Source organism: Aspergillus fijiensis, assembly GCF_003184825.1.
Source record: "Aspergillus fijiensis CBS 313.89 unplaced genomic scaffold BO72scaffold_76, whole genome shotgun sequence".
Classification (NCBI taxonomy): domain Eukaryota; kingdom Fungi; phylum Ascomycota; class Eurotiomycetes; order Eurotiales; family Aspergillaceae; genus Aspergillus; species Aspergillus fijiensis.
In genome coordinates this window covers 65295-82362 of record NW_024469052.1, presented here as the reverse complement: position 1 = coordinate 82362, position 17068 = coordinate 65295, and the positions used below count along the sequence as shown (strand labels likewise).

The 17068-nt window shown below is 51.8% G+C and overlaps 6 protein-coding genes across 6 annotated transcripts; 3 read left to right on the top strand and 3 right to left on the bottom strand.

Annotated features, from left to right (window-relative positions):
* Positions 1-58: 58 nt before the first annotated feature.
* On the bottom strand, positions 59-1844 carry mac1 (putative copper-activated transcription factor GRISEA; the record flags this gene model as incomplete). Its single annotated transcript, XM_040941775.1, has 3 exons — positions 59-1500; positions 1590-1750; positions 1810-1844. The coding sequence occupies 3 exons, from the start codon at positions 1842-1844 to the stop codon at positions 59-61; spliced, it is 1638 nt and encodes a 545-aa protein (XP_040796435.1).
* Positions 1845-2575: 731 nt separating this feature from the next.
* On the top strand, positions 2576-3853 carry BO72DRAFT_452712 (putative mitochondrial outer membrane protein (Sam35)). The gene is made up of 3 exons (XM_040945789.1): positions 2576-2964; positions 3036-3275; positions 3356-3853. Exons 1-3 carry the CDS (start codon positions 2707-2709, stop codon positions 3749-3751), a joined length of 894 nt encoding a protein of 297 aa, XP_040796434.1. The 5' UTR covers positions 2576-2706; the 3' UTR covers positions 3752-3853.
* A 1673-nt stretch (positions 3854-5526) lies between these two features.
* On the bottom strand, positions 5527-6941 carry BO72DRAFT_276102 (cell division control protein 14). Its single transcript, XM_040940240.1, has 2 exons — positions 6374-6941; positions 5527-6304 (listed from the first exon to the last, which is right to left on the bottom strand). Exons 1-2 carry the CDS (start codon positions 6627-6629, stop codon positions 5673-5675), a joined length of 888 nt encoding a protein of 295 aa, XP_040796433.1. The 5' UTR covers positions 6630-6941; the 3' UTR covers positions 5527-5672.
* An 864-nt stretch (positions 6942-7805) lies between these two features.
* On the top strand, positions 7806-9912 carry BO72DRAFT_452710 (FPP/GGPP synthase family protein). Its single transcript, XM_040945788.1, has 2 exons — positions 7806-8695; positions 8847-9912. Exons 1-2 carry the CDS (start codon positions 8256-8258, stop codon positions 9589-9591), a joined length of 1185 nt encoding a protein of 394 aa, XP_040796432.1. The 5' UTR covers positions 7806-8255; the 3' UTR covers positions 9592-9912.
* BO72DRAFT_452709 (Smr domain-containing protein) lies at positions 9714-11278 on the bottom strand. The gene is made up of 4 exons (XM_040945787.1): positions 11142-11278; positions 10946-11046; positions 10557-10807; positions 9714-10424 (listed from the first exon to the last, which is right to left on the bottom strand). The coding sequence occupies exons 1-4, from the start codon at positions 11170-11172 to the stop codon at positions 10028-10030; spliced, it is 780 nt and encodes a 259-aa protein (XP_040796431.1). The 5' UTR covers positions 11173-11278; the 3' UTR covers positions 9714-10027.
* A 3897-nt stretch (positions 11279-15175) lies between these two features.
* gpaA (guanine nucleotide-binding protein subunit alpha gpaA) lies at positions 15176-16425 on the top strand (the record flags this gene model as incomplete). The annotated part of the gene is made up of 4 exons (XM_040947141.1): positions 15176-15293; positions 15365-15707; positions 15767-16323; positions 16382-16425. 4 exons carry the CDS (start codon positions 15176-15178, stop codon positions 16423-16425), a joined length of 1062 nt encoding a protein of 353 aa, XP_040796430.1.
* Positions 16426-17068: the final 643 nt, after the last annotated feature.

Below are 17068 nucleotides of genomic sequence, written 5' to 3'. Positions count from 1 at the left end.
GTCACGGAGGGAGTAGGAATTTGAGCCTTAGACCAGATTCGGACCAGAAGTGGATATTTCAAAGCATGGAGTGTGAAGGTGCAAAAAGATTTTCAAACGCGGACATCTCGGATGTGCCAGACAGTGCTCCATCAGCCGCGGGGTTTGCGAGATTAGTATTGTCCCATTGGTGGTTATCGGATGGCAAGGGAGCGATTGCGAGACCGTTGTGTCCACTGTGCGTGAGGCAGCCTTCGCAAGTGCAATCGTTCCCGCACTGGCAACTACCGGTTATGTCTGAGCAAGCACTCGGAAGTCCTATTGGATACTCAAGGGTATAGTACTCCGAGGGCTCCATCATATGCTGATTCGCTATGTAATTTGTGGAAGGACTTGTGTAGCCACCGCTAAGGCTGCCCGGTGTAGCAGACTGGTCGACGAAGGGATGCGTTCCCAATGGTTGAACAAGATTATCAGATGGGTGGCTGAAATTGGCATATGAATAGTGCAGCGGAGAAAACATCGGCTGTTGACCCAACGAAGGAGAGTTTTGACGGCTACTTGGGCTTTCCAAACCTTGTTCTCCATCGTTCAAGGCCACCAATAGTCCCATTTCTCGTACATGTTGTCTGGTGGTGTTGTTGAAGGGATGAGAAGCACAGCCTAGACATTGACAGTTGTCACCACAGTAACATTCATGAGTGGCATCATCCTCCTTTGCTGCCGCGGACGAATAGTCGGAATGTCCCGTCAAGTCTGAGAATTGTGGCTGCTGCATCAACGCTTGAGAAAGCTCGGTGTCGTTGGAGGACCCGTGAAGTGGCATCTCTAACGAAGTTGGGGTGTAATGGGACAAATAGTCAGGAATGATTGATGAGAATGCTTGGTGGCTCGGAGAAAGAGATGATGATGACAAGGTATGACCTTGCTTCGCTATTTGGGAGTCATGCCAATTGGAGACTTGGTGGTTGGAGAAGGAGGAAAACGGTGTTGCGTTTCCGCTGGAGCTTGATGATTGGGATCCAACCGACTTTACGGCTTTGATCTTCTGAGAGCATTCACTTTGGGGGGCTATCTTAGGCTTCGCACAGCAAGAACGCTGGACTTCGGGTGCCGGCGGTGCAATTGGCTGACGCGTACCATTGCAACAACTCTTAGGTTCAGGTATCGTTTTGTCAGAACTGGAAGGATTGTCGGAGACAGGGTTTCCTCCAGTGCCGTTTAACACGTCCGAGTTTTGGTTGGCTGCAACGAACGATTTGTTTAATTCCAGATCCTGGGGGTGGTATGAGATGGAGCGATTGCGAAATTCACTCTCAGTGAGTTGATTCGCAAATACCGGAATAGAATTGAGCGCCTTGGTCAAGGCTTCTGGCGCAGTTTTGATCTGCCGTTTACCGGGCTTCTGCACTTTGATGGGTGCATTCGAAGGCGCTGGAGTTGAACCGACGGCCGGAGAGGAGACAGTCCCAGCAGCATCTGCGGGCACTTGATACACTGGTCTGCACAAACAACCGGAACCTGGACCATATCAGCAACCCTGGACGAGACTTTCAAGAGGCGGAGCGACAATTTAGAATTTTGAGGCAGGCGATTGGGACCGAACCAACCTTTTGGAATTCGGATCATGAAAGCATATGTTTTCTGGCAGCTACACGTGCCCTTCGGATGAGGGCATCTGGCGAGAGGTCGACCAGCTTTTGGCACTTTCATCATCATTCTGTCAAAGTGTTGACATTTGGACGACCGATGACCACGAATGCATGGCTCGCTAGTGAAATGAGATCAATATTAGCGCAAGCGCGGAATAAACCCGGAAATATGCCATACCACGACCATTTGGCGCCTTCTTCGTCGAGGGGCATTTTGAAGCTCAATCCTGCATTCGTCAGGCGTATATTGTGATATGGATCGAGTTCCGCTGACGGCGCGTTTGCTCCCAAGGTGGACTCAGCGACGCAGTAGTTTTACCCCGCCCAGAGGGGTCCGATCGTGCCACGGCTTCCAGTGTACTCTACTCGCGAGGCCTCGGCGCAATCTCAAGAGGGTTAGAGCCACCACAGACCTATCCTCAACTCAGCGACCAAGAGCAGTATCGAAAGAGGTCAGGCTGATGGCGGTGACCCTTGTGATACTATCGATCTAGTGATTCGGTTGATACGTCGTGAATGATTTTCGAGACAGTGCGAACTGGTCGGTTACTCAGGTAGCGACAGATTCCGGATATGGAGAGTTGGGAGACAATGAAGAGAACAAGCGCCGTGTGATAAGCCCAGGGCCATCGAAACTCCGCTCGTCGCGCTCTGTTGTGCTGTCGTCATCGAACTACAGCCCCGCAGGCAAGAAGGAAGATTCAAAAGAGAGGAAGATGCGGGGGAAATGCGGACGGTGGGCGCGAATGTCAAAGCGAGCAATTCTTGATCGATAAGGATAAGCCGAGACGCCCGCCGCAACCTCAGGCACTCACCCCTCCTTCGGCTTTGGTTTCAGGGCCTCAGTGCCTCAGGCAATAATTAGCTTGGCACCGGAGTTTACTGTTTCGCAGCTATTCCGAGGGCCATCGCGATGCTTTCCGTTGGATACGATTCTGATCCTCCATTCCTCGATTCGCCTGCCTTTAGGCGTAATACACCTCGCTGACTGAAGCTGAAGCTGGGACTAGCTTACAATCTACCTGAATACTCATCGACATCGCTCCTCCTTGTTTCTTCTGTTATTCCTCCTCCAATGACCTCGGAACGCCGTGAAGCCCCCGGCCAGACGCCGGACAATGCCACTGCGGCGGCGCGCGCTCGAGACTTCTTCTCCGTCCCTGCACCAGTCAAGCGCATCTTCGACAAGTTCCCTCTTGTCACTTGTCCTGCCAATGATCTTCCGTACTGCTCTTGGTCCAATCGACAGGGAAATCGGTTGTTTGTTTTCACAGATGCCGCCGGCGCTAGGCATGGGAGGCCGTCTTTCAACCCTCAATGCCTCAAGTGGCAGGTAATTGCATACAACAATCTTCCCCTCAAGTCTCGCATTGTCGCTCACGACGCTCGTCTGTGGTGTTCTAGGCATATCTGCGGTTCGCCGGCATTGAATTCGACATCGTCCCATCCAGCAACCATGCATCGCCCACCGGCGCCCTTCCTTTCCTCCTCCCCGCCCTGCCCGTCGGCAGCAACGCCCCGATCCCTTCCAGCAAGCTCCAAAAATGGGCCATTGAGCAAGTGCACTGTGAGGAGGAGCAACAACTAAACACGCGCTTCGAAGTATATGTATCGTTGCTGGACCACCGGATACGAAATGCCTGGGTATGTGTTTTTGGCGTGTGGTGACAAGCGGAGGCAGGCCCCGCACGAGTCCTTATGCTAACATACGACGTTCGTTCCAGCTGTATGCCCTGTACGTTGACAGCGAAAACTTCGACGCCGTTGCGCGACGTCTTTATGTCGACGCGAGCACCACGAACCCCGCCGTCCGGGCCGCTTTGGCGTTGCAGCTGCAGCAGGCGGCGCGCGCCGAGCTCCTGAAGACATCGACCTATATCGACGCCGGCGCGCTCGAAGCGGAAGCGGGCGAGGCATTCGAGGCCCTGTCGACGCTCCTCGGGGACAGCGTGCACTTCTTCGACCGGCCCAATCCGGGCCTATTCGACGCCAGCGTCTTCGCATACACGCACCTGATCCTGGACGAGAAGATGGGCTGGAAGCGCGACCGGCTGGGACAGCTGCTGCGACGCCATGAGAACCTTGTACAACACCGCGAAAGACTGTTGAAGTTCTTCTAGAGCTGTATGACGAAAAGAAAGAAGAAACGATTTTACACCAAACCCACTCTCTGTACCATATTAGCCCCCTCTACCACCCGATCGCCGAGAAGCACGTTTACCTAGCCTACTAGACATAAAGATATAGAATTATTCTCAAGACAAGCCCTGCCCAACCTTTTCAAGCCATCTTTGTGATTATCTCCAACTCAACTTTTACCCTCTTTCCTTGCTCCATTAACCCAGAACCCATCCACATCCGATTCTCGTCCACCCGACTTTGCATCCACAACAATACATATACTATGTCCACTTCACTAGCTACCTGTTCTCATCCGCCCAGCCTCCCCCCCCCCCGCCGCCTCCACCCTCCCAGAATTGATATCCCTCAAGCCCAGACCAGACCAACTTGTCACCCACGCCCAGTGATCCATACCCAGTGATCCTTCAAGAAGCAAAAACCCCAATCAACCACAACCAATAGCATAAACAATATGACTGAAGCTCAAATTCCTCCGTAGGGATTAAACAAAGTGGCACCGTGCCTACCCGTTACGTTCTCCACTTGACAAGAAAGCCTATCAAGGTAGCCCCGTGCACCATGTGCACCATCCGCAAAGGAGAAAAGTCATACATTTACCAGGTCCATCCCTGTCCATCCCTCCCCCAGAAAAGCCATAGGCCGTGTAAACCGCGTGAGCAATAATCCGACCTGACGGGATATTACTAAAAGTCCCGGGCCCTCATGTGTAGTTACTGTAAACGGCAACTCTGGAAGAATAACCGAAAGAACCGTACAGTCAGCACCGAGCCCCTCCAAACCCCAACCCAATCATCCACCTCTATCTATATATCTCGCGATAGAACCATAAACCAACATCCCAGACCCCTCCAACTCAGAAGCCTTTCGGCAAACCTGTATCTGTAGTCAGCGATGAATCAGCTTACTTCTTGGCTTGCTTGTCGTCAACTTTCATTTGCTTTGTTCCGGGCAAGCCATGTTCTTGGGACGGCGGGATATGTTGCAACTATAACTTCCCAGCAGGAAATCCGGAATCAGGTCTTGCGCCGATTGGACGAGCCTTCTTGCTATACCGGTTTGCTAACGGGACAGGACCTGTTTTCGAAGCAACTCGAGCTGGAATATTTCAGAGTAATTGTTGAATGAGTTTGTTGGTGGTTCGCGAATCTTGGTTGGGGTTAGAGGCTAGAGGCTGGATGTGCGAATGGTTGTAGATCCGAGGATCCGCTGAAGGTTTACGTCCCAACACTGCGATATAATCATAACTGGGGGTTTAACTGGGTTGAGCTAGGTTAACGGCGCGGAGGTGGCTGCAGGATTGAAATTCTACTAGGATGCAACGCATCGCTAGTACACTCGCAGCCCAGCATCGACCTTTCTACTCAGAAAGACTGGCTTGCAACGTCCAGCCACGTACAGTATCGAGGAAGAACACGGGGCTAGCCATGCGCCCGTCAGATCAAATTCACACTAAACTGGATATGAGGTTCTCCACCAACACTGAACTATTTGTTGTTTCAGGTTTCGTTCATTCGAAGCTGGGGACGCTGGGAGATCGAGCGCCGATCGCAAACATGGCACATGAAAGACATCATCGTAAGCACATGCTAAACAGCCATAAAACATAGGAGAGACATGACCAGGGAATAATGAAAGAAGAGGAATGGTGTTCGAAAGTCCAAAGACCGTGCCAGACGGAAAAAAAGAACAGGAAAATGGCAAAAATGGCACTGATAGCCAAGGAGAGAAGAAGATAGGAAAATGGACCAAGTCGCGAAAAAGACAAGACCGTCGAAGGAAAAAACCCCAATAAGCCGATTAAGCAAAACCCAGCCATGATACCGTAAAAATCCATGCAAGCTCCGTCGCTGAAAACAGAACACAAGAACGCAGAAACCCATTGTCGCTCGAAAATGATGTTTAGTAGACGGTGGCGCCGAAGGGGGCGGTTTCTTTGAGATCCTCCACCAGATCCTCGACATTGTTCAGATGTCTCCCTAGTAACGCTTGCTTCTCGTCGGTGGTGCGCGTTTCCCGATGTGCTTTGCCGCCGCCGTACGCCCCCGGAACATTGACACTCCTGGACACTTGCGCTGCGCCAAGCTTGCTGGGGCTGCGCTGATGACCCATGACGGCCGTGTTGGGCGCAGAATGGCTTATCGGAATCATCGGAGTTTCTGGCATCAGGTAGAAGTAGAGGAATTCCACAAGCTTCAGCTTGACTTCGCGCGAAGTTGCCCGCTGTTTGAATAGGGAGGTCACGGTGAGTAGACCGTCGAGTTCCTCAAAGGTGCGTGTGTTGGCTGGGTGATCCAGAAGAGCTGTGACCAAGGTGAGAAGAGTCGCTGATTGGATGGCTGGGCAATTGATGGGGTCGAGCAAGTCGAGGAGTAAATTCATGTATATCTCGCGCGCGAATAACGTGCGCGAGGGCGGGTGGAGTAGAAGCACGCCTTGTATGAGGTCAAGGGTGGTAACAATAAGAGCGTCGTTGGTACCATTGCTGCCCCGCCCAAGTAGATGCTCGAGACATGTTACCAGGCGCATTGCGACTGTGGATAGCAAATCAGCATCATGGATGTTGCGACATGCATGGATGCAGAGGCGGCAGTGTTACTCACCATTCCATTGAAAGCCTTCCTGAAGCTTGAAGAATTCCCTGAAAGCCGGATCATCTTTGAGTTCGGACAGGGACTTGGGCACGGGTTGCGGAGCTCCAAAGGACAGGAGGGACCGCCGCTTGTCCGACGCCGGTCGTTTCGACTTGGACAAACAGATCTGTGCGAGGAGCCCTTCCACCTGTCGCAGACCCTTCCGGACCTTGCTTGGCTCGTATGAAGAGAGATAGTCAAACGAATGCGCCAGCAATGCCTCCATGAGTGGTGTGAACAGGGAAGGGTAAGAGGCGCAACGGAAACTCCAATAACTCTGTAGCACAGAAGGACGGGAGAAGGAAGGGGTGAGAGACGAAGAAGAAATTAAAAAGAGAAATAAAATCCCAAGAAGACAATGGAGGAAACGGGAAATCGAAAAAAATAAATGAAAAAACAAAGCGTTTGATCAACCGACGGGTCCGTGAAGAAGAATAGACCCTTGGGCCAAGACGATCGGGTACAATTTGATGATTTGATGTGTAGCGTAGCGGAACGTAGCGTGCGTAGTGTAGAGATGGTCGAAGGCTAAGAGGTACGATCTTTCTAAAAATTGCCTCAAAGCAGTCCAAAGGGCTTCAAAGCTGAAATAGAAAATAGAATGGATCGAGTCCAGACGCTTGGAGAATGGAGCCCTTAATTAGTTCCAGAAAGCATTGGTGACGATAAAAGAAAGACGGTGGGCACGAACCGTCCGGGAAAACATGATTGTTGACGGGAAGACGGTCAGCGATGCTTACTTAGAGCCTTAGACTAGTCAGTCACTAAGTCACTTTCTTAGCCGCCAGCCTTAAGATTCCCCACATTTGACAACAACATCCCCATCGTTGTCCCGGGAACCACTTGCTCTCTACCAATGATCCGTCCAGCAGCTGTGCTTTTTCACACGGGCTCCTTGTGGTGGACTAGCGCCCAGTCTAGTGCAGTAGATAGATGATGCCAAACTGGGGGGGCTGGGGTATTGCGATTCAGCTGAGCTACGCCATTGATGAAGCGCATCCTGCGGGCGGGCATTGGCATGGGGCTCAATTGTGACGTCTCGGTCTTGCCGACATGCAAATTGAATCATTGATCACTGCATCACTGCATCACTGCATCACTACATCACAGCACCACCACTACTACTCCGCACCTGGCAGTTGACTCTTGCCCTCCTGAGCAAGTCGTCCGGGCGGAACCGGGCAATTTTCCGCCCTGTACCAGCCACTCGCTTTCTGATTCTTGGGTCGTACAACATTAACAACTAATATTAACAATACAGGATGGATGTAGTGTTACTGTGCGTGCTGGTGTCAGCGACCGACAGGCACGCGGCAAGGTTGAGGCCCGTTCGGTCGGAGTTTCTCCCCAGCCAGAAGTTAGAACGAGCCCGACCACGTGACTCCTCCCGTCCTGTCCGACCCGACATGTGACACTACGTCACGTTATCCCCCGCCGTAGACTTTTTGGTTATTCACTCCGCCTATTGATTGATTGCCCCCTCCCCCCTCTCTTCTCCGCGGCTATGCAACAACTGCTGGATGCATGCAGCAAAAAACCGACCCGTCTGACTGTTCGCGCAGGGGGTTAGGTTTTCTTATTTCACATTTAACTTGACCCAACCTGGCTTTCTACAAACCTACCTCACAATCAACTGACTCCGAGTCAGTATGCAGGACTTTGCCTCTCGTGTTCATTTTCGCTGTCATAGAACGTCGGGGTAAAATTCCACAAGATTTAAGCAGAAAAAAAGGAGTGCGTTCCCCCCCCGGGCTCCTCCGCTTACTCCCACTTCTATCCTCTTCAGCAACCCCCCCTAAAAGTAAGCGGATACAGCAAAGCAAATTTCGTCTTGAGACGCACGGGAAACAAGATGCCTTCCGAGCCACTTTTCCAGCCAGCCCCGACCACTCTCCTCCAACCCAGTTCGAGCTCGGTCACGAATGACGATGTTTGGGTTGAAGCGGGTCCACCCAGCATGCCCGGATCGGACTTGACAGCGATCCCCGAGCAGGGTCGAGGGCTTGGATCGACAACAGCAGCCGATGGCGTCCTTTCGACGAATCCCAATAACGTGTCCCGCACGCATACTCGTAACCGGTCCAGTGTGGATGGCACCAAGTACAAGGACGGGCAATGGTCGCCGGAGAACGAGAAGATCGTGCTCGGTCCCTATGACTATATGCTTCAGCACCCGGGCAAGGACATTCGCCGACAGCTCATCAACGCCTTCAATGTATGGCTGAATGTGCCCCCGGAGAGCCTGACGATCATCACCAAGGTGGTGGCCATGCTGCACACTGCCTCTTTACTGTAAGCTTCCACCTTTCGGTACCAATATCCACGGAAAGCTTCCTCGGGGAGCGCAAAAGCAAAAGCAAAAGCAAAAGCAAAAAAAAAAGAAAAAAATCAGAAGTCATCCGCGTAAACAAAGACTGACCTGTGGAAAAACCATGACCGACAGAATCGACGATGTCGAAGATAACTCGGTCCTCCGCCGCGGGATCCCCGTGGCCCACAACATCTACGGCACGGCGCAGACGATTAACTCGGCCAACTACGTGTACTTCCTCGCGCTGCAGGAGGTGCAGAAGCTGCACAGCCCGGCCGCCATCGACATCTACGTGCAGGAGCTGCTGAACCTGCACCGGGGCCAGGGCATGGACCTGTTCTGGCGGGAGACGCTGACCTGCCCCACCGAGGAGGAGTACCTGGAGATGGTCGGTAACAAGACGGGCGGGCTGTTCCGGCTGGCCGTGAAGCTGATGCAGGCCGAGAGCGGCGCGGGCAAGGACTGCGTGAGTCTGGTCAACGTCATGGGCCTGGTCTTCCAAATCTGCGACGACTACCTCAACCTCTCCAGCGGCACCTACACCAAGAACAAGGGCCTTTGCGAGGACCTCACCGAGGGCAAGTTCTCCTTCCCGATCATCCATAGCATCCGCGCCCGGCCGGGGGATCACCAGCTGCTCAGCATCCTCAAGCAGAAGACCACCGACGAGGAGGTCAAGCGCTACGCGGTGACGTACATGGAGCAGACCGGCAGTTTTGCGCACACGCGGGACGTCGTCCGCGAACTGCGGGACAAGGCGTTGGCGCTCATCACCGAGATCGATGGCCACGGGGCCTGCGACGATGGCGCGATGGTTCGTGCGATTCTCAACAAGATCACAGAATCCACACTAGGGAAACCTCAAGAGTCCAATTAATAGGAGGGGGAAGCCGGTCATCTGATTTCATGCCACAAACTCCGACATAATCCCAGGCCGTCGAATTAGACGATGGAGCTTGGACATACATGTGGTGGTTCAAACAAGGAGAGATGATGGAGAAACATACATGATCTTGTCTATTTAGCAGCGCTGAACCAGAGATTGCACACGTGATAACAAATCAATTACGAAGACCTTTCTTTGTCTGCTACCTGCAAGAGTACGGGACAGGGTAGTTGTGTGAAAGAAATCATGACGACTCTTTACCCCGCTCCCTCCAGGAATTATCAAATATCCAACAACAATCCAAATCTCGTTCACCAGTAGCTGCCCTCGTATTAATCCAAAAACATTACTGAATCTTATGTCCAAAATCGTCGAAATCGGGCCAATGCCCACGCCGTATATCCAGGTCGCAAGGCGATCATTCTCCTCACATGACCACACAGCAGGCCTTTTCTAGCTTGCGCAGAATTCTGGGGAGAACGGCGTTGACAACCTCTTCGAGCTCATTCTGGTTACCCCCTTGCTGTTGCTGGTGCTGCTGTTGCTGTGGGTATTGCTGTTGCTGGTGCTGCTGCTGCGGGTATTGGTGCGATTGCTGTTGAGCACCACCAGGGTACTGCTGCTGCTGCTGTTGGTGGTGGGGTTGCTGGTAGTGATGCGCCGGCGCCTGGGACATGTCGGCGGGTCCGCCGGTTAAGTTTACGTAGATGCGGCCGGCGTTTTCCTCCGTCGCATACTGTAGCCCGAGTTCGCGACAGACCTGTTCCACGCGGGGTTTGATCTTCTGCACGTGGTTGGCGGAATGGTTGCCCTTTCCGACGATGCTGGGAGTTTTTAGAAAGACACGAAAGATTTAGCTTCATGTTTTCCCTTACGTCCAAGTTGGCGAGCACGATGCCGGTAGACCGTCCGAGAGAAGAAGCGACGGGGGGGGGGGGGGGGCAATTCGCACTTACACATGTAAATGCGTCTGCCCGTGGTTTTTCGCATAGCGGATCCTCTCCTCTAGGATTTCCTCGGCCTCCTCGACGAACTGCCCGTGAAGATCGATGGTGTCTGGCGCGACGCGCCCCTCGGCATTATTCTCGCGGAAGATGAACTCGGAGGCCTGCTTGTTGTACTCCTCCATCTTGCGCCCGTGGGCTTTGCCTTGTTCCGAGAGTTCTTTAGCCCGGGCGCCGTCGCCGCTGGTGTATGCTTCTTGGGACTAGATTTTTTTTTCAAGTCTCAGGGATCAGTCTCCGTTTGGCTGATTGTAGTTAAAGGGGAGAGTGGATTGGCGCAGAAAGTTGTGCAGGTGGTAGCGAGCGAGATCATCTAGGCAAAGGTGAAGAAGGTAAAGTACCCGTTGAAAGCATGAGTTGCGCTTGGAAGCCTCCTGGCGCGCGAGGTCGCGGAGACGGTCATATTCGGCTTCCGTGTCTTGACTTTGTTCGTGGTTGAAGGCTGTAGAGAGCGTTGGGGAATATCACATCAGTCTGAGTGAGCGCGCGCGAAGATTGGGGTAGCGAGGGATTTCCCCGTAGGACCAGGACCCTTACCCCGAGGGCCCATATGAGACATCTCGTGCATCTTGAGAGAGACTTCGGTTGTGAGCGACTTCTTCAATATATGTAGATGCTAGATAGGATGGATCTAAGCCGGGTAACGAGCGACACGGGCTGTTTTTGAATAATGGATGTAACGACAGTTGTCGAGAATAGAGAAAGAATGGTGAAATTTCCAGAGAGGCGAATGTCGCAGCGATCGGGCGGCATTGGCGCCAGTCGATGGCCGATCTGGGATCGGAACTCTACCTAAGAAAGGGTTTTTGGGCTGTATGTAGGTAGATGGCCTGAGGCTGCTGTCCTCCGGTGATGCGGCGCAACCGACTGACCGCACTTTCAAGCCCATTTCAGATGGCGTTGACCATGTACAGTAGAAGGAAAGAGAGAACGATGATATTTGCTTAGATATGGCATCTATGGCAGATATGGCAGAGAAGCATGTCATCGCGCTGCTCTTCAATGTTTCGCTGAGAAGCACCACTACCATGGCAGTTCGTCGGCTTATCCCCGGAATGGATCTGATCGGGGCAAGCTGGTAGATATACGAGAATACTAAGTAGGCGTCATTCTATCTTAGTGATAGGCTGATCGTAAGCATTGACAATTTGGACAAGATGGTCAATCCTTGCATTCAATCCTGCGTACTGAGCCCAGAATAGTGTATCGATAGAGATGGGTAGGCATCGGAGAATCCGACTTACCCTTTGAAGAAGATGCGCCAAGCGCATTGAGCCAGGCCAAGTGGAAACCAATTCAATAGTCTGGCCACCCTCCACGAGCTGAAGAGAACGACCATGCCTAGACTAGAGAGGTACGGAGTACCCGAAGCACTGGGATCATTGAGAATTCGCATACTGAGACATGCCTTTTCCTTGAAGCTTGATTGATTAATTCAAGACCCTGAACATGGTGTTGCAAGGTCGATCACAGCGCGCAGCTTGCGACGAGAATGTCCAATTCTTCTGGAACCCGGAGAAACCAGATCTATTATTGTCCCACACACTGGATTGGAACGACGAAGAAGGTAACTAGTCGTCTATTAGTCCATGGTCGAACCATGGATGCCAGTGCCAGTAGGGTTCGGCGGGAGATTCATCTTGGCTCGGATTGTTGCTCCGCTTCTCCTTGGGAAAGCAGAAACATGGATGGAACATGATGGTTTGACTGTCTCTCACTCGTAGCAGGTTGAGAACTTGAGTTGGATCGAAACCTTGAAGCCATTTCAAAGCATGTATCAGGCGAGGAAGGAACATCTGACGATCTATCGGGGAAGGAGAGCGTCTCACTCACCCAAGCCTGGCTGGAATCAGCATCATGCCTTCTCGCCCATTTTCTCAACTCCTCGTGCGGAGAAGCGATCGACGGGGCAGTTGGGAAGTGGAGCTTACAGCATACGGTACCTCACTAAGAGAGACTAGTAATCGTCCCCTCCGTATTCCATCAAGCGCCCTCAAATACAGAGTACCACTATTAGCAACACTCTTGCTTGAGGGGTTCACACAGCATCTATCAAAAAGATTGAGCATCAGCCAACAACTATACGTATACTTGCACTGCATGATGTCATGCATCAATGCACCAGGGGATGAAGAGCCAGGGGTGAATCACAACAATGAAACCGTCCAAACGCAACGGTTCTGGACTGTACCTGGCGATCGGGGCGCGCAAAGTGTGGTGCCAAATCCCCACCCACTTCCTGGGTGGCGGCACCTTTTGAAACGGAGGTCTCTTCTTACCCTCTCCTGCTGATTGCTGCCATGTCCCTTTCCAATGTACAGTGTTAGTCTACGGAGTCCGTATCTGCGAAGAGATGGAGAGACCCCACACCCGCATATGCATCTGTATAGAATGGCTGCTTGCCGGGAGACGACGCACAAGTACTAGTAGATTGGACTGAAAGATGTTGGTCAAGATTACTTACCTAGTAGTATTTGAATTTGGAGACCAACACTCGTGGTCAGTCGATCTGCGGTACCCGGAAATTAATCCATGCGACTTGGTGACTATCTGATTGTTAATAACCAACAATGGCCGGGGGTGAGTTACCGTAGTCTCGTCAAGTCTCATGAGTCGGTTGCTCTTCCTTGGTCGATGGGCGACTAGTAATGTGCGTAAGTAATGTGCGTAAGTAATGTGCGTACTGTACTTCGTATGCATGAGAACTTAGGTAGTAGACTACTAAGGTCTTAGACGCCATCCAGCGGCAGCACCAGGAACACTTCCATGCAGTAGCTTGCCTTCCAGACCTAGCCACTACTGGTCCTGCATGTTTCGCTTACTTGACTTGACTGATAGCAGTCCCGATACTAAGTTGATGAGAACTTCAATGAGATTTTTCAAGATACTGCAGCCATGGAGCAGAGCATGTACGTACTGTACTATATAGTGTTGGCAGGTACTTTATGGAGCAGCATCGCGAGTCATGAGCATATCACATGAGGAACCCATGATCAAAATAATACTGTCCTTATCTAGTAGGTAACTCATAGATTACACAGTAGGTACTCGAGGAAAGTGAAGAGCGGGCAAGGCAAGCGGGCGGTGGAAACCTCATGGCTAAGGCCATTCATTCATCACTGCTGATGGATCCTTCACAGCCGGGAAAAAAAAAAGGGGAGGGTGGGAGATGGGCAGTACGATTGGTCAGCCCGGGCTCCGCACCACCGGATCCTCTTTCAACTCGACAACCAATGATAAAATGACTTCGAACTCGCCCATCGCCAATACCAGACCAAAACCTCCACTGCCCCTTTATTGATGCAATTTTGCTGATGGTTTGAACCTTCACACTGGGTCAATTGGTGTTCCTGATGTTCCAGAAGGAGGAAAAGTTCTCTATCTTCATCGTCTCAGTCGGAGACGGACTCCAATCGAGCACGAGGTTCCTCAACCTTCCCCTCTTCCTCCTTTCCCCTGCCCGCTTAACTCGGGGCTTGTAAGAAGGTATCCAGCGGGTATCCAGCGAGTATCCATCTTACCGACAAGCAAAGTTACAGACCTTTCCCTAATTTAGCCCCTCTTTTTTTTTCCTTTGCCCAATTTTCGCCTCTTTTCCCTCTGGCTCCAGCACTCACGTTCCTCAGTCTCCCTCTCCCTCTCCCTCTCCAGTGTCTCGGTCTTCATCCTCTCAGGCGCGCGCTCGCTCCCTCTCTCTCTCTCTCTTCCCCCCTTACCGGCTGAGCTTAATCTTTCTCGCTCCCGTCCTTCAGCCTCGCTCGCTTTCCTCCACCATTTTCCTTCCCTTCCTTTCTGCATTCTCAACCCCCCCTCCTCTGCCTTCCCCCCTCCCTCCGTTCATCCAGTTCTCACAAGTAGATTGGGGTAGGTTGACCACAAAGCAGCTACTTGTTGATACCCGATATCACCTGCTTCTCTTTTCTTTCGACACACCTTTTATTACCTTTGAAACTTCGCTCCTACACACACACGTACCTTTGCAACAACCGACATAACTGGTGTACCAGTGTTCCACCTTCCTTTCGCCTCCTTTCCACCTAGCCTCAAAGCTTCGCGCTTACCTCTGATTTTTCCCCTTGCCGCCCGTTCCTTCGCATCCGCTTCGACCTTCGAGTAATACTATCTTCGACTTGATCTATTCATCTCTTTTCTTCTTGTGGGAATTCATCAGATCAAGTTCTCGAGCAGAGTAAGCCGTTCCCCTCGTTCTTCTCGCCCTACATGAGATGCCTGTCCGCAAGTCATCCATTGGATGCGTCAGCTGCACCTCCTTGCGTCAGCACGGTCGCTGGGCGGCGAAACTTCTACCCTGTTGGACCTTAACCTTCCGAATATCTGCTTTGGCTTTTGACTTCGATGTTACCGGCTCACTGGTTGGCCTGCGCTTCACGGCCTCGTTCCCGTGTCCGACGACGTCCGCGCTGGGCTCTGACTTCACCGACGCGGAGAATTGCCTTTGACTGACATTGATCGTCGCTGACAGGTTCCCGAACACCAACGCCTCGCTCAACTTTCGCCGTTCATTTACGACATCCTATTGATTAATTACACCTTCATTGATTGCCGCCAAAATGGGTTGTGGAATGAGTACTGAAGACAAGGAGGGGAAGGCCCGCAACGAGGAGATTGAGAATCAGCTCAAGCGGGACAAGATGATGCAAAGAAACGAGATCAAGATGTTGTTGCTCGGTACGCGCCTCTCGACCACTGCCGCTTCGGGGAATTCCATTGGACGGAGAGTTAACAGTTCTCGTGATTAGGTGCCGGAGAGTCCGGAAAGTCGACCATTCTCAAGCAGATGAAGTTGATCCACGAGGGCAGCTACTCCCGGGATGAGCGAGAGTCGTTCAAGGAAATCATCTACAGCAACACCGTTCAGTCGATGCGTGTCATTCTGGAGGCCATGGAATCCCTTGAGCTTCCTCTGGAGGATGCTCGTAACGAGTACCACGTGCAGACCGTCTTCATGCAGCCTGCTCAGATCGAGGGTGACAACCTGCCTCCGGAGGTTGGCAACGCCATCGGCGCTCTGTGGCGCGACACCGGTGTTCAGGAGTGCTTCAAGAGGTCCCGCGAATACCAATTGAACGACTCCGCCAAATAGTGAGTTTTCACCACGGTCGCTTTCAATCCGCTAAATAGTTGTTGACCATAATGAACAGCTACTTCGATGCCATCGATCGCATCGCCCAGCCCGATTACCTCCCCACCGATCAGGATGTCCTCCGCTCTCGTGTCAAGACCACCGGTATTACCGAGACGACGTTCATCATCGGCGATCTCACGTATCGCATGTTCGACGTTGGTGGTCAGCGGTCCGAACGTAAGAAGTGGATCCACTGCTTTGAGAATGTTACGACAATCCTTTTCCTGGTTGCCATCTCCGAGTACGACCAGCTGTTGTTCGAGGATGAGACCGTCAACCGCATGCAAGAAGCGCTCACTCTGTTCGACTCGATCTGCAACTCGCGGTGGTTCGTCAAGACTTCTATCATTCTTTTCCTCAACAAGATCGATCGTTTCAAGGAGAAGCTGCCCGTCAGCCCCATGAAGAACTACTTCCCCGACTACGAGGGAGGCGCAGACTACGCCGCCGCATGCGACTACATCCTCAACCGCTTCGTTTCATTGAACCAGGCCGAGCAGAAGCAGATCTACACTCACTTCACGTGTGCTACGGATACCACTCAGATTCGCTTCGTCATGGCTGCAGTAAATGGTAAGCCCACATCATCTCTGAAAGTTCAACGCAGGGCCAGACGCTGACTGTTATCCAGACATCATAATCCAAGAAAACCTGAGACTGTGTGGTCTGATCTAATGACCGGTTTATCTTGATCGAGCAGAGTGGACTCGCATCTAGACCGTATGCTATGTGACTTGTAATTCTGTGCTTTTTTGCTCTTTGTCATACCATGTTGCAGTTTTTTACCCCTCCCGAAAGATTCCGGCGTTGAGACATTCACTTGTCCATTACTACTAATTTCTGTTTCTATTTTCCTTTGTCCTGAAATGATATCTAGCCGGCTCTTTGTTATCAGCATCACCGATATCCATCCCATGACACAGAGCAGGAGTTGTTTCTCTATCTATTCCCTCCCGCCTCCTCCCCCTTTTAACTCTTCACTGTGAAGCAGCAGGATTCCTGTGGATTGTATCGATTCTACAAAGCTGTTAGAATTCTGTGTCTTATGTCCATGTTTGACTTCTCTCTACATTTTATTCCCTTGTTTTTGATCGATCCATAGGATTCCCATGTTTTCTATTTCTGGTTCGTTCCTATCTCATCTCACCGCTGCTACCCTGGACTCTCATTCCGTTTCTTAATTTCATGTGTCTTGATCTGAAGCTGGATATTCCATCACGTCTTGGTGCAACTGGTCCACCTCGTTGTGTGTAATCATAGATCACGCTGTTCATCTGGTCTGGGGAAACCAATGTCTTAAGGGCTAGTAGTATGTGAG